A 16,054-nucleotide genomic window follows, 5' to 3' on the forward strand; every position below is an offset into this window, starting at 1 on the left:
TCATCATCTCTTCTAAAAGATGTTGACATGATGAGATCCAGGATCTTGTCATCTCATCATCCTTCTAAAAGATGTTGACATCGATGAGATTCGGGATCTTGTCATCTCACCATCTCTTCTTAAGGATGTCGACATGATGAGATCCGGGATCTCGTCATCTTATCTTTTGCTATCAAGATGTTGACTTCCCAAGATAATTATCTCAACATCTCGGTGGCACTTTTAAGCTTCCATAGCTGAATAAATCATAAAAGAATAATAATTCACGGGGATGCCGTACAAGCGGGGGGAATGGACACTGCTGTACAATGAATTTGTCAAGTGCGTTGAGAATGATCTGGCGCCGATGCTCTTGAATGTGGGGAAAACTTGACTACTGCCATCATGTATAAAAGGAATTAAGATAAGCAAACGATGCACAAAGACTTGTCTAAGAACCTTTGAAATTCTGATTCAGGCGTGACCCAAGACTCAAATTGGTCGGGCCGGCACCCTCTTCTTGGTCAGAATGGTCCGAAATAGCAAGATGTGATATAATTTCGGGTGAATAAATTGTTTCAGGCAACCGAGGCATACGAATCAGTTTTACTCGGGATTTGTCAACATCATAACAAATATTGATGATTGTGCTTTTCTTATTCTGTAGTCTTACATGAAATTTAAATCAATTCAATGAATATTTTAATGTTCATATTATTCACACTTCAAATTGATTAAAAGTTTCAATTACTTTTTAATCAAATTTTGCTATTTTATGGTTGTGTATCCCTATCGAATCTCACATTCATTGTCAATATTTTGTTAGAAAAATGGATTTCCCTTCGGGAAATCATATTTACATATCTAAAGTAATACACAGATACCAGTAGACCAAACTGCCGGAATGTTTCAAAAAGATAGATCAAGTTCCATCAGCATAAGTCCCAGTAGAAATGTGGAGGGCCTTTAACCTAGTGATAATCATGTAAATCATAATGGTGATAGTAATCATTATGTAAATACTAATCATAAAAACACTATCGAAAATTATACTAAAAGAAAACAAATAATAAAAATCAATCGAATTCGAATAGCAATCAGCTATGATCATATTTACAGTAAGAACAAATAACTAAAATATCTAAATTGATAATGATTCAAACAATAGCAATATTATTATCAAATAATTATAATGATAATAGTAATAGCGGTAATCAAGCAGTAATGATATTAAAATTATTCAAAAAAGGGGGAATTTGTATTCTTCATAATACTTATTATTTAATCATGGGCCAAGTTAATTATTTGTTGCTTTAATGACGAATACACAGCACACTTGACAAGAAAATACATGCAAACAAAGCATGCAAACACGCTTTAATTACTTCTCTTCACCGGTCGTAACTTCCAAACTTCTTAAGATTTTTTGAATTGCTCTAAAAGTTTTGTCACGGGAATTTGATTAACTATTATTTCGATTTCTTTATTATATTGATAGTAATCACGTGTGCAGTCGCTGATGTCCCCGTTCCGATGAACGCTATTATACAAGAAGCCTGCAAAGTCGAACATGTAAATTACGGAACAGTTTGCACCATTTCTTGTCAAGAAGGTTATGAAGCTACAGGACCAAGTATGTCCACGGATATGACGTGCTCTGATGATGGGGATGACGTTGGATCTTGGTCTGGTGATTCTATTCAATGCAGTGGTAAAATTTTACATTTATAGTTAGGCATTTGGGAAGGTGTATGCAATTTATGGATAGTAGGCTACATACACTATGCAGGTATAAGATATTCCGAAGGCAAATGCAGGGACACACGTTAACATCCGGCGACATATTTTTGCAAAGTCAAAATTGTTTTTAATAAAATTAATTGAGAGCCCGAAGGGAGTAAAGCGTGAAAACGAAATTGTTAACCTACATATTTTTAATGAACTATTAATTCTGTAACACTTTTATGACGTGAATTCCAATTCAAATACCGCCACAATACCCTTCTTACTGTACTTTTCCCTTTCTCCTTTTTAAATTTTTTTTGTCATGGTCGTGTAAAGTTTTTGGCCAATGCCCCCTCCCCCCCAAAAAAGCCCCCTCTAATGTCTAAACGCCAGTGCCCACCGAAAAGCCATTCAACCAGAACAAAGGAATTCATCACCCGAATCCATTGTCTCTCGCTCAGAGGTAACCTGCCTGGCCCCAATTCCAGAGGAAAGTGGATTCACCCCGTTTACTGTAGAATGCTTCTACAATGATGAACAAACTACGATATCCGATAGGCAGAGAATTTCTACTTCATGCTCCTTCGAATGTGTAGATGGGTACTCATTAGTGGAAGGCTCTTCTGCAAGAATATGCTTGCCAACAGGAGAATGGAGTGGAAATGCGGTATCATGCAAAGGTAGGTTACCGAAAAAATCCAGATGCCGCTGGACGTTTTGAAGGAGAGCTAACCATGTAGAAAATAATCAGGTTGTAATAGTCCTGTTACAAAGTTATTGAAATAATGGGAGGCAATCCCCTCAGACCCACGTATTCACTTTGTATATACCGATGCATACCAGAAACTGTTGGGCGTACGTATAATCAAGGGACTTTAAAGAACCATTCAACACATTCCCTATAAACAGTTAAAGCAATTTCGATGCCGCAAGGATAAAACATTGTTTGACATGTTCTTCATTGATTTCATTCTTTTAGATTGTAGACATAAGATGCACACGTACGTATATTTATCTACAACTACACACAAGAAAATCTGCTGCTTTTACAATAATAAATACTTTCCGTTTCCTCTAGTCGGTTATTATGAGCAGACACATTGCTAACTTTCAAGGGGGAAGCAACAATAAATATTGTATATCTACTAATATTTGATTGCTACTGGCTGCATGTGGCCCCAACTGTGACACATAACATCGCAAATAGATATATTTCCTTAACTCCTATCATTTTTTGTAATGTTTAAATTGATTTGATAGTTAACAAATGCCAATGTTTTTTTTTTACATTTTGAAACTATTATCATACGATATTTTGCCCAATTTCAGGACATAAGTTGGGTTTGAGATACATTTCATCATGTCTTTAAAATCCGTACTCCCTCATTTCTAGAAATATAGGTGTTTTAAATAGATAACGTGAATTTCTCCCACAAAATATTCTCTTAATGATTTATAACACTTTAATTTTATCATATCTCAATTATGGAATTATTGTTTGGGGGTCTTCAAGTAAATATCTATTACAAAGAACATTAGTTTTACAAAAAAAAGAGTAATCAGAATGATATCTTATTCTGGTTTCAGAGCTCACACTGCTCCACTCTTTCTTAAGTTTAAAATTTTGCCTGTGTATGAATTACATAGTTACAATCTTGGTATCTTTATGTATTTATACTATAAAGAATTACTTAATAAATAAATTTTGATTCTTTATTTTGTAAAAATTCTGATATTCACAATAATGATACTAGAAGAAAATCTGATTACCGTGTATCATGTGGGAAATTATCCTTATCCCGAAAGTCGAAAATTCATAATGGTCCTATATTCTGGAACAGTCTCAATGAAAATGTCAAAAGTTCTCTATCCCTTAATGTATTTGAATATAAACTTAAAAATTTCTTCTACAAAAACTTTAATTTCCTAGACTAAGTTACCTCAATTCATTTTTTTTTTCTAGTCTTTCTCTGCAAAACTCAAACTTTTATCGACAAAATTGGGTTTATGTTATAAGCTTTTAACTTTTTAAATGATCCCCACATTTACATATACTGTTTCTCTTCTTGTCTGATTTAAGTATTGTTCAGATTTTGGTTTATTGTTTTGTGTAGTGTATGTTTTCTTTATGCATTGGAATATATTGTACTGTATTTTGTAATACCATCTTTACTATGTATTGTTCTTTTTATGAAGTGTGGAAATAAATGAATCAATCAATCAATCAATACATTTTGGGACATTCCCAGTTATCAATTTTCAACACATATCACTTTTCAGTTTTCCAATTTACTTGACGCCATTACAGGCCGCCATCAAAGACTACAAGTACACATTTTATGGCCCTTTGCTTTATTCGGTATCTATACTAATAATCATTTTCTTGCCGGGGATTTGTATTTATTGGTAATTATGCCAACAGTGCTTACCAAAAAAGAGTATCATTTTCAAAAGATCAAAAATTTTCCTTATAGGCCTGTGCCATGTATTGTCGCCTTATTGTTTTATCTCCTTTTCTGGGGGGGGGTCTAACGCGTCATTGCTCGTAACAATTCGGTTTACTATAACTATTGCCCCAACCATGAGTTTAAATGAAAAAAAAATCAATGACACATTCTGTTACAGATATAACACCACCTGAACTGACTTGCCCTGTTGATGCGGTATTGATAGCTGGCAAAGGGACGACTTCTGCTGACATACCATGGAGTCTATGGGAACCGATTCTGGTTTGTCGCTACATTCTAAGAACAAATTAGTCCATAATATTATGACTAGATTGATAAAAAACATGATTAAATAAAAACAAATTTGTATACATCTTACTATAAGATATATGAGATTGCGTTCTTGTAAAAAAACGAAAAATGACGTAAAAGTGGAAATATTATAGAAAAATGACAATTGCTACCAGGGTCACATCGGACCCATTAATAGTCAATTTAACTCATTTATTTTAGTTTGTATCATGATATACAAATGGGGAATTCGCCCTGAAATCAAATTTGCCAGACGTAAAAAGGGTTTTAGTTAGTTTGTAAAATGAGAAGGAATATATTTATTTTCAGAACCGTAGATGGTGAAGGATGTCCGTCTGATGGTCACCTGTAGGTTAGGTTAATAAATCAAGGATCCAATATATTTTGCTGTGCCGAGATTGTCAAGATAAATCAATATACCTCCAGTTCTCTATCATACGGAAATTTTTAAGACCCACCGAAACACTTTCATGTGTGAGCTAATAGGCATAAACCTCCGTTTACTCTGTAATTTTGCTCTGGTACGCTCATTCTTGTCATAGGCTATGTAAGTCATAATCACACGACGGGTAAAAAAAACAGACATAGGTCGTTGTCAGATATTTCTTTTTCTAATTTTCGATTATCACAAAATTGAATTAGCTCGACCTTAAACTTGAAGGTGCTTCTTACTTTTTTATGATTATCCGGTTACATTCTCATTTTTTTTCGTCGCACAACTTTTGGTTCATTTTGATGCGACGGATCACAGAAATTTGGGGTCATGAAAATTAAAAAAAAACATTCAAACTTTAGGTTCAATGGATATAAGGATAATACATAGAATATTGAGACAAAAAAGTGGAAAACTTCTTGTTTTAATATTTTCCACAGGCTATCGATCTCGGTACAACAATTGAAGCGACTCTTCTCAGTATTAACCACATTGATGTAGAGGAGAATCGCACATCATCGTTCTCAGAAGGTATCCATACACTCGTTTATCAGGCAAGAGACTCGTCTGAAAATGAGGCCGACTGCTCCTTTTCTGTCACAGTTACAGGTATGTACAATATGTTTAACATGTTTAGTTTCGAAGTTGTTTCTCATATCTGAGCAAATACTTAAATTCGTATTCTCTAGTGTTTTATTACCAGTGGCGTACAAAAAAGAAACCACGAACAAGAAAAGAGAAGAGGAAAGAAAAGGAAAGATGGAAGAGTGAAATATAATATCTTCTCAATTTTATGTCAAAAATATAGACAAATTGTCAAAATGTTTACTCGCTCGCTTCTTTCTCCCGCAACTTTTTCATAAAATTGTCCCGATGCCCCATGTCTGGCCCGCTCGATTTTTTTTGGCTCATAATGCCACTGCTTGGACTTTAATATAATCGTAATACTTACTTAAAGATAATTCGCATGTACTGACTAGAATGCTTAACATTTCGACATTTTCATGCAGTTTGCAGATGTGCACCACTGCAAATACCCGAAGACAGCATCGTGACGTTACAATCAGGAGTTGGATCTTGCAGTACCGGAGTTGTGTATGGATCCGTTTGTACCATCAGCTGCGAGATTGGCTACGAACTGTCAACAGGGGACGTCTCTTTGAGTAGAACTTGCGATATTACGGAGTCTGATCAGAGTTGTGATGCAACATGGAGTGGTGTTGATCCTGTCTGTGAAAGTAAGGTTCACCAAGTGATGTCGTAGGCCTCACAGAAAACTGATAAGTAGAATGAGATTCTTGGACAAGGGAGATGAATCAAATTGCTTGACGTCATATTCTATACAGTATCAGAATACGTTTTTAGATCATGTTTTATCATTCATTTTTTAAGTTGTAAGCATCAGTATCATGATAAAGCGGATCCATGAATATTTACTGGAAATTGCCATTAACGTTTTATTAAAATTCCATTTACAGTTGTAAGATGTAACACTCCTAGCATTACAAATGGCTTTTTGGATTGTTCGCCATCCACTCAACATAGTGTGGCCTACCTCACATCCTGCGAGTTCTCCTGCAATACTGGTTATAGAACACCAACCGGGGAAGAGAATCGTATGCGTACATGTCAGGCAAACACTACTTGGAGTGGGGAAGATTTCCAATGCACTGGTAACCACCACCCTGAATCTTCTTATTCTGCAATCCTATATTCAAAGTCGGGTTTTTTATGTACTTGTTTTCACGAGGTAACGTGGTTGCTTAATTATAGGGCGTTGGTCTCGTATCCCGGTGAGCCGGGTTCGAACCTGCTCGACGCGCCAGTTCAAGCAGTTCTCATTTGATGACGAAACTTGATTCGTCGAAATGGGTGAATCCACGGGACCGTCGACAAGCGGGCGCTCGATAACGGTATTCTCGTCACATGTATAGGTCAGAGTCAGCGCAACATGATCTCAATGAATATGCTAATTATCCTAATGGCTTTGTGCATTGCGTAATGTATTTCACGACTCCCAGTCTTTCCGCGTCAAAAGTAAAATGATGCTCCTTAAATGCACGGCGTGATACACTTTGCGTGTGGCGTACACCTGTAATCCAAGCTACGTGGATTACCTTACTTGACGTCAAAGGTAGGTCCCAGACGTAAATAATCATAATTATATGATAATACACGTCTAACAAAACTCAGTTACACACACAAATGTACAGAGTGCTGCATCGAAGACTACTTGATCGACGCGGCTTCCATAACTGAACACTAGCTTTTTGGATACACCTTTGATCCCGTAATAGCGATCTCGTGATATAACAAAATATTAAACTATCAAACATTTTATACACCTTGGCAACATCTTTATGATCTGTATGCTAATCTTTGCAAGATCCACTGGAAAAGTTCACTTTTTCTTGTCCATTTTCCATTTATTATTGGGCACGGTTCAGACTTCAGAGGTTTAATATTGAGTTCAAACCTCTACGTCTATCATTATACTTTCAGAAATCGTAACTTGTCCAGCTCGACTTGGCATTCCTTACGGCAGTGTGGCACCATCTCCTTGCGAGTCGTCCGACTCGGTTCCGTTTCATTCCACCTGTACCTTTACATGTGAAGCTGGTTTCCGTCTCGACGGTCCTATCAGTGTGGAGTGTAGTCCGAACGGACAGTGGGCACCAAGTGGAGATTCAGTCTGCGTTGGTATGTAAGGATTTTTGTTTCTTCAAGTTGTTTAGTAAAAAAAAAAATTATCTAGTAAAAATGGCTAACCCCCCCCCCTTCGCCTTATATTGATCGTATAAATATTGGTTCTGGTGTTCATTCCAGAGAAGACCTGGCACCCCAAAACCATCAAAGCCGCCAGGTAAAGGTTCTGTGTTGAAAGTCAAACAGGGTAACATGAACTCCCACTTTTTAACATGTTTAACGTCTTGTTTGGTCTGACACTCTACCAACTGAGCCAACACACCCGTTCATCAAAAAAAAAACCTTCATCCTGGTCTATAGCCTGAGTTATTGTTGACACACATTTAAAAAAATCTAAGCAATAGTACAGGATATGCAACAAAATAAACAAGACAGGGTGAAGTTTTATTGCAACGGTGTATCTTAAAATATATTATATGTCCTTTTCTTTGTTCTCCCTTTTCTCTTTGTTTAGATATACAGCCTCCCACATTCAATCTAGAATGCCCCCACAAAATTGAAGTTGATGCTCCACCTAACCAGGTCACCGCTGTTGTGCACTTCGAGGAACCCATTCCACAGGATAACTCTGGAATAGTTAATCTAACAAGGTAGTTCCATAATAGTTTATATCCTTTTACCGGTCACATCGAACCTCAAGCACATATATGCTTGATTAATTATTTATTTAATTAACATTATATGTATAGCCCTTATCACCAAACATGTCTCTAAGCGCTTAGAAAAAAAGAGAGAAGAATTTCAGGAAGAACTTAAAGGGGAAGTTTACCCTGACAAAAAGTTTATTGTGAAAATAGCAGAAAAAATAATAGTAAATATTGCCGAAGGTTTGAGAAAAATTCATCAAATAATTAAAAAGTTATTAGAATTTCAATTATTTGATTTGTGACGTCATATGCGAGCAGCATTCCTACATAGCGAATGGTAAAAAATCAATGAAATGTCATTTTCTCAGAAAATTGAAAATGGTTTTCACTGTACCTTTTGTATATCAATTGACAAATCACTTCACACCCGATCATGAATAGAAAACAAAATTAAGTCATCAGGAACCATACAAAATTTGAAAATCATGCATTTTATATTACATAACACATGGGGCAGCTGCTCGTTTATGACGTCACAAATCCATAACTTTGAACTCTAATAACTTACTCTCAAACGGATTTTCCTCAAACCTTCACCAATATTTTTTACTATTTTTTCTGCTATTTTTACAACAAAGTTTTCTTTAGGGTGAACTTCCTCTTTAAGTAGTTGTATAGTTCACAGTAGACTTCAGACACTTGAGGGGCTTCACATGCAAAGGGAAAGGCTATTTAATAAAAAAGGTAGGTTTATAACATGGATCTGAATTTCTCTGTTGAATCTGAATATATCTTGAACGTCTGATTTATCTATTATTTGCTAGAAAACTCAAGGGTTCTGAAAAAAAATTCAGTTTCCTATATTCCTCCCGAAAAATAAGATTTAATTTTGTTATAATTTTTGTATTTATGTAAATAAGAAATAATCGTGTTGTGCCATGAGTTTAGGCTTTCATTTTACGTTATTTGTAAAGAAAGAGAAATGATGAATTTTGAACCTGCTTCCAGGACATCACTTTACTTGAAAAAAAATCCGTCCATTTATCATCCTCCCCTAAAAATAAATTATAATAATAAAGAAATAAAAGGAAATTACGTAATGAAAGAGCTGATGATATACGGTCTTTAAGGATAGGAGTTTTAGATGACGCTGTGGTCGCGATCAAAGGTTTAATGGGCCAAGCACCTAAAACACTAAAAAGCTGTACCCTGATTGGTCGAACAGATCACACGACATCCCACAATCCAAAAGATTCAACCAGTTTAGCTCCACATTCTCCATGAAGTAGTCTTTTCAAATTATTCGACCTCTTCTGAGAACTCTGGATACCATGATATTCAGAGATTTAGGTAATCTTCTTCTCAAGTGAAAATGTGCGATTTTGACCCGATTAAAAAGTGTCAAAGTTTAGGAACGACATTGCAAGAAAGTAAGTTTTTTTTAGGCTTTGCGGTGATATAGAAATTAGAATGTATTTTTTCAACGATATACGACAGATTGGACCCTAGTCTTACTTCCGGGAGTACATTTCCAGAAGGCACAACTACAATACGATACGAAGCCACTGACGGGTTTGCACTCACCTCATTCTGTAGCATTATCATTGAAGTGACTGGTAAGGTTGTGCTTGCATTAGCATTTCATTGGTACCTTCGTTATATATGATTTTGTGTGTATCATCCGCATAAATGTATATCATTCTATTTACCGATTAGCTTGATTTTAGTAAGTCATTATTTTTGCTATTGACCAGCTTACAAAATAATACGACATATATCAAGCAATATGAACTATATCATCCCCCATGAATAGTACCATACGGTATTCGAAATTTTCTCTGTGTATAATATCTTGCATCTTGTTTTAATAAATGTTAGCTGAATTAATTTGAAAGTGATGAAAATGGAAAATTTAAAATAAAAAATCACCTGACCTAGAGATAAGCAAACCCATTTTGTCTCCGAGATATTCTTGACGGAGTAAATAATAAGTGGGGGGGGGGGGGTAAAAACACATAAACGTATGTAGTTTACTGTTAAAGAATCACGCAAAATTATTTATAGGCCGGTGAAGGTTAGGAAGTAAACTATTCTCAGATAGAGCCTCAGTTGGTTAAATGTGTTGAACAATATTGCCTTGTTTTATATATATATATATAAGATCTTATTAATGGGGCAAATACTTAGAAAAAACTTTGAATAGCGTATACGTGCATTCCTTCGGTGGATGATTTTGGTTAATTTCGGTTGCCTCTTGACGAAATCGAATACAGACATGCAACAGATGTCATGATCTAAAAATCCTTAAAATCTGATCGTATTGCTGTACTTTCGCTTCCCTGATAATGGTCCTAGTGCACCGTTGCTCCACCTTACACCCGACCCTTCACGGTTCCATGATTGGTTGCGATGATCCCTACATTGGCAGTGAATGTTCGTTTTCATGTGACGGGGGCTACGATCTGGAAGGAGCGTCATCATTACAGTGTGAGCTGTCATCAGATGGTATCCCTGCATGGAACAAAGACATGCCAACCTGCCAAAGTAAGTTACAAATAAGAATTGCGTGAATGTGATAAACACTTTTTTTAGTATTCGCCGATAACGAAATCAAACATGGCAGTATATGTATTTCCGACAGAAAGCGCAAATGGGAAAAACGCGTACACTGCCTATCGAGAAAACATGCGTTTGAACTCTGATAACTTCTTGAAATTTAATGAAAATAATATACCCCGAAATGCATCCTTGATCAAGTAAATCACAGTTCAACACTAAGAGACTTCGCAACAGCTACACAGACGCGTTTCGGAACGTAGGGAATATATTGTCAAATGCCCTTCATGAAAATTTAGTCATTGTCGGTGAATCTAAATAGAAGTTTCATTAGCATGATTAGTAAATCTGGACAAACAACATATTATTTGCAATTTTCTGTTTCTAGCTCTGAAACCGTACGTCGGACTAAACTGATGTTCGAATTTTTCGACCTTCGACAAAGATTTCATTGTGATTTCATTTGCTTTGTCAGTGCATTTGATTTGAGTTGTAGGATTTATTGTTCTGTTGGGAACAAAAACAAGTAAATGTTGCGGCGAGTTTTGAAATTTGGCTAGTTTTATACATATACAATCTTTAAAGCTAGGTAAAGTTTTTCGTCATCGTTCTGTGCGCGAGACATTGTGGACTCGAATGAAATAAAAGAAAGCAAAATGATGATTCTTACCTTTTCCCATGGTTCGTTATCACAGTACAGACTTGCCGTCCCCTTCAAGTCCCGGAGTTTGCTTCTGCGCCTGGCTGTGACGACTCATTTGTGACTTTTGGAACAACCTGCACATTCTCCTGTGAACCAGGGTACACTGGGAAAGGGGCCAGCACATTGACCTGTTTGGAAGGAGGAGTGTGGCCTAGTACAGACTTTGAATGTGAAAGTAAGTGAAATACTCCGAAATAGCAATTGATGAAATGATATATCATGATGGTACAACCATTTACAAACATGCCTAGAAAATGATATAGATGTTATTTCTGGAGTCCATTAAAGACTGAGCTCGCACAAAGCGACTCGCTAATTCGGCCTTATTTTTATTTCCTATTCTTTGGGACGGATTGCCTGTTGGATTACGTAATGACGTTATACTGGTAAGCTATGACAATTGGAAAAACAGTCTTAAATCTCACATCTCTTCTCATGCCCCTTTTAGTTAGTATTGCATGTAAATCTGATGAAGACATTTTTCAAATCAATAAATCCAATTCTATGTTTAGTTCAGTTATATTTTGCACTTACTAAGGAAGAGTCATGGTCATTACATTGTCACAGTATATTCATCCTTTAATTTTCAGTATTTTAGTGCCCTAATTATCAACTTTCAGTTCCAATATAAAGATGTTACAAATGTATATGCATTAATAATTACCTTCATTTTGGTTATTATGATATATTCCTAAATTTCAGTTACATTTATTTACCTATATACTGATTACCTTATTCTTGGACCCCTTTGAATATAACTTGAAATCGGATATCTACATTTAGTGCAATCATTTTCAATTTGATAATCCCTATTCATTTTTTGATTCGATTATTTTCATGCAAATTTTACCAGTATTTCCAGTGCATCGGTTGGTTGGGCGGAGGGACCATTAGGTCACAGTGATTAAGTTTGCTCTCCTCTTCCCTGGCCACCAACTGATGCACTGGACAAACTGCTATCAAATATTGCACGTACCTGTATAATTTTTATGTCATTTTATGTAACGTTTGATATTGCTTGTAAATCTTAAATATGTTTGAAGTGCCGAATAAATAATAAATAAATAAATAAACAGTAATCAAAATTCATACATTGTACATTCCTATTAGAATCTGTATTTGTTCAGGTACCGATGGATATAATTTTAATAGAAGAGTCATATATATCTTCGCTACCCCCTCTTCATGATGAACTAATGTTGGCCTCTCTTAGGAACTTTCATCCAATCATGCCACAGCTAGCAAGGCCCCCCCCAAAAAAAAAACCCACAATAATATGTAGAGATAGCTATGATGGTCGTCTCAGCAAGGGAAGGTACAAAATATTATTTACTCTTGATTTTTTTGTAAATCCATTGTTTTGTTTTTGTTTTTTTGCAATGAACAGAATATAATTTGTTGTAAGTGCTACAAGTTAATAAGAAACCGTATTAATCATAGCAGTTTGATATAATTCATCTTTATAGAATTTTGTTGACAGATTAGCGCTTAATGCAGAATGTAACATGCAAATGGCTACTGTGAATAATTGTATTTACCAGGAATGAATAATTTGTTGCAAGTGCTACAAGTTAACAAGAATTCACCTTTATATATTTCTTTAAACAAATTAGCAATTAATGAAAGTAATATGCAAATGGCTACTGTGAATAATTATATATACCAGGAATATCCTGTGAGGTGCTGTCGGAGCCCACTTCAATTTCCATTTCACCGGAGATATGTTTGTCTGATCCACGTTTTGGTGATATCTGTACCCTGGAATGTGAGCAGTCCGGATTCAAAATAACCCCTCCAAATTTGAAAGAACTTACTTGTAACGGTGATCAGACGTGGTCTGGAAACACGGAGGAGGCTCAGTGTGTGGGTAAGTGGCTCATGGAAAGTTCATATGGGCTTGTGTAGGGATATCAGTGTGTGTGCGTGTTTGAAATGTGCCGTGGTCAATTTGTCTAAAGGCGCCAAACTTTCGCATGAAAAGGCCGATATCCAATTCCCAGCACAGCAATTGCTCAATGAATATTTTGTTTGGTACTTTGTTTGTACTTATTTTTGAACCATACATCAACTTTATAGTGCGTCCCGGAAAAAAGGAATTGCGATGAAGTAATGAAACCCATCGATAATGATGAACATATATATATATATACAGTGCGTCCTACAAAAAACGAAACCGAGATATATCGATGATTTATCATAACTTAATCACAAATAAAATGGACAAATGACCTACCATTGTAAAGCTTAGATTTCTTCTTTCATCTGAAATTACTTAGATTATTTGTCATTTACGCATATATGAGTGAGCAAAAACAATTTGAAGAGGGGATACCAAAAATTCATTATGCGGGCTGTATCTCGGTTTCAAAAAGAAAACCACATATTTAAAAGGTTCAATATTTAATACCTCAATTACAGAAAATGGTCGAGAAATAACAAAGTTCTGGTTATTTTAAAAAAGGCTTGAATTTCAATAATTTCATAAAATAAAGAGGCAAGTCAAGCGTTTAAACTCACTCGACACTCCTTTTTGTTGACGATCAGCCATGCATTAAGTCTTTTGTTTACCATGCGATTGCTTCTGTGGGAAACCGGTGAAAGCATGTTTATTTAATGAAATTATGGAAATACAAGCATTGTTTTGAGGGAACATAACTTTTTTACTTCTTGACCATTTTTGTGATTAAGGTATCAAATAAAAGAGATATTAAACGTTTTAGACATGTCATTTTCTTTTTGAAATTCAGATACCCCCCCCCCCCCCCCCCCGCCAAATGAGTTTTTGGTATCATTTCTTCAAATTGTTTTGCTCACTCATGCGTGAATGGGGAATAATGTTACTAATAGTGAAAGAGGGGATTCTAAGCTTTACATTGGTAGATCATTTGTCTATTTTATTTGTGATTAAGTTATGATAAATCATCACTTAATCTCGGTTTCGTTTTTTGGGGACGCACTGTATATATATATATATATATATATATATATATATATATATATATATATATATATATATATATATATACACGTGTGTGTGTGTGTATGTGTGTGTGTGTGTGTGTGTGTATACATGTATATATATACACATATATTGGTGGAAGGCACTGTATATAGGCCTACATCAATGTGAAATGGGTGTGTGAGGGAGGGGGAGGTTAGGGATGGGGAGGTCGACTGAGAATGGATGTGTGTGTGTGTGGGTGCGTGCGCGTTTGAGGGTGCGTGTGTAGTGAGTGTGGTGGGTCTTGGTGAGTGTGGATTGTTGGGTTCGAAACGGATAGCTGTGTGGTATGTGTGCCCCGCTGTTGATCGTGCTTTTTCAGAAGTACCAGTCAAGTCAAGATACAAAGGCTAGGTGACAAAAAACAAAACGTATACCAAAAGCAGATGCCACTGTGAATAGCAATCTTAAAGTTATAAATTAAGAGGTTATTGTAAGATTTTTGATATGTTAAATTATATTATTAATTCAATCAAGATTACCTCAGATAATTTCATATGGATTCATCTGTGCTTATTTGGATGTTTCTCTTTTTATATTTAGATCTGCAGGCACCAGAATTCGAGGACTGTCCACAAGATATGGTAGTCTTTGTAAACAGAGGAGAAGACTCAGCTTATGTTGAATGGTCTGTACTTGTAAGAGACAATGACCCACAGTCACTAGAACTAGTAGGGATGTGTAACCAACAGCCTGGGATCATGACCATAGGAGAATATGTTATATCTTGCAGTGCTGTGGATGAAGCAGGCAACGAGGGTCTTTGTCAGTTTACTCTGGAAGTTAAAGGTACATTTTAGTTGATAATACACACTAAGAAATGGGAATTGAAATTTGAACCTTATAGGGTTGGTACTATAGCAGCGTACAGTATGATTATTTGTGCACCTTTAACATGTTTAAGGGTGCAGTGCAGTTAGCTATACATGTATTAAGCACCCTGTAGGGTGCAGATGTGAACCATGTATAAAGGTGCATATTGGCACCTCTTTTCAAAGTATTATGCACCTTAAGAGGTTTACATTTGTACCTTTAACGGTTGACTTCTTTGTGCAAATAATAGAAAGGATGCGTTTTACAACTTTTTTTTTCCTAGGGTGCAATATTGCACCCTAAATGGTCGGTAGAAGTGTTTCAATAGGGTACAAAAAATTGTAAAGTAGGTATATACAGCAAACGGGACAACGTGCGTTTGGGCTTACGGTTCAAATGGCATTGCCCCCTGTTACACCCACAAATGTAATAATCGCCCACAAATGTAATAACACTTTACCCACAAATGTAATAATTTCACCCACAAATGTAGTAATGCACTTTACCCACAAATGTAATAATTTTTGATCGCCCACAAATGTAATAATGACTTTACCCACAAATGTAATAAATTTGGAGGGATTTTTGGCGAATCCGTTCTAAACTAAAATCCTATAGTAATACGTCCATATAGCACAAAAGTGCAGTCTTTTTTCCAAACGCAGTTAATTTCCAAAATTATAATTTATAAATTATAATTCCAAAAGTCCAAAGTCTTTTTTCCAGACCCGGTTGTTTCAAATATTACAAAACAAGTCCAAAGTCTTTTTTCCAGACCCGGTAATTTCCAAA

The 16,054-nt window shown here is 35.8% G+C and overlaps 1 protein-coding gene across 1 annotated transcript in view; it reads left to right on the forward strand.

Moving 5' to 3' along the window:
* The window catches only part of LOC121426883 (sushi, von Willebrand factor type A, EGF and pentraxin domain-containing protein 1-like), a 34,758-nt gene that overhangs the window by 3,078 nt on the left and 15,626 nt on the right, over window positions 1-16,054 (forward strand). The window contains exons 3-15 of the mRNA XM_041623287.1: window positions 1,478-1,690; window positions 2,166-2,384; window positions 4,330-4,433; window positions 5,337-5,505; window positions 5,907-6,134; window positions 6,375-6,569; window positions 7,399-7,596; window positions 8,057-8,192; window positions 9,687-9,805; window positions 10,545-10,733; window positions 11,441-11,623; window positions 13,115-13,315; window positions 14,993-15,238. Coding sequence (XP_041479221.1) covers window positions 1,478-1,690; window positions 2,166-2,384; window positions 4,330-4,433; window positions 5,337-5,505; window positions 5,907-6,134; window positions 6,375-6,569; window positions 7,399-7,596; window positions 8,057-8,192; window positions 9,687-9,805; window positions 10,545-10,733; window positions 11,441-11,623; window positions 13,115-13,315; window positions 14,993-15,238 — 2,400 coding nt within the window. The remainder of the gene's footprint in view (window positions 1-1,477; window positions 1,691-2,165; window positions 2,385-4,329; window positions 4,434-5,336; window positions 5,506-5,906; window positions 6,135-6,374; window positions 6,570-7,398; window positions 7,597-8,056; window positions 8,193-9,686; window positions 9,806-10,544; window positions 10,734-11,440; window positions 11,624-13,114; window positions 13,316-14,992; window positions 15,239-16,054) is intronic.

The sequence above is a fragment of the Lytechinus variegatus genome, chromosome 13 (assembly GCF_018143015.1).
Source record: "Lytechinus variegatus isolate NC3 chromosome 13, Lvar_3.0, whole genome shotgun sequence".
Taxonomy (NCBI): Eukaryota; Metazoa; Echinodermata; class Echinoidea; order Temnopleuroida; family Toxopneustidae; genus Lytechinus; species Lytechinus variegatus.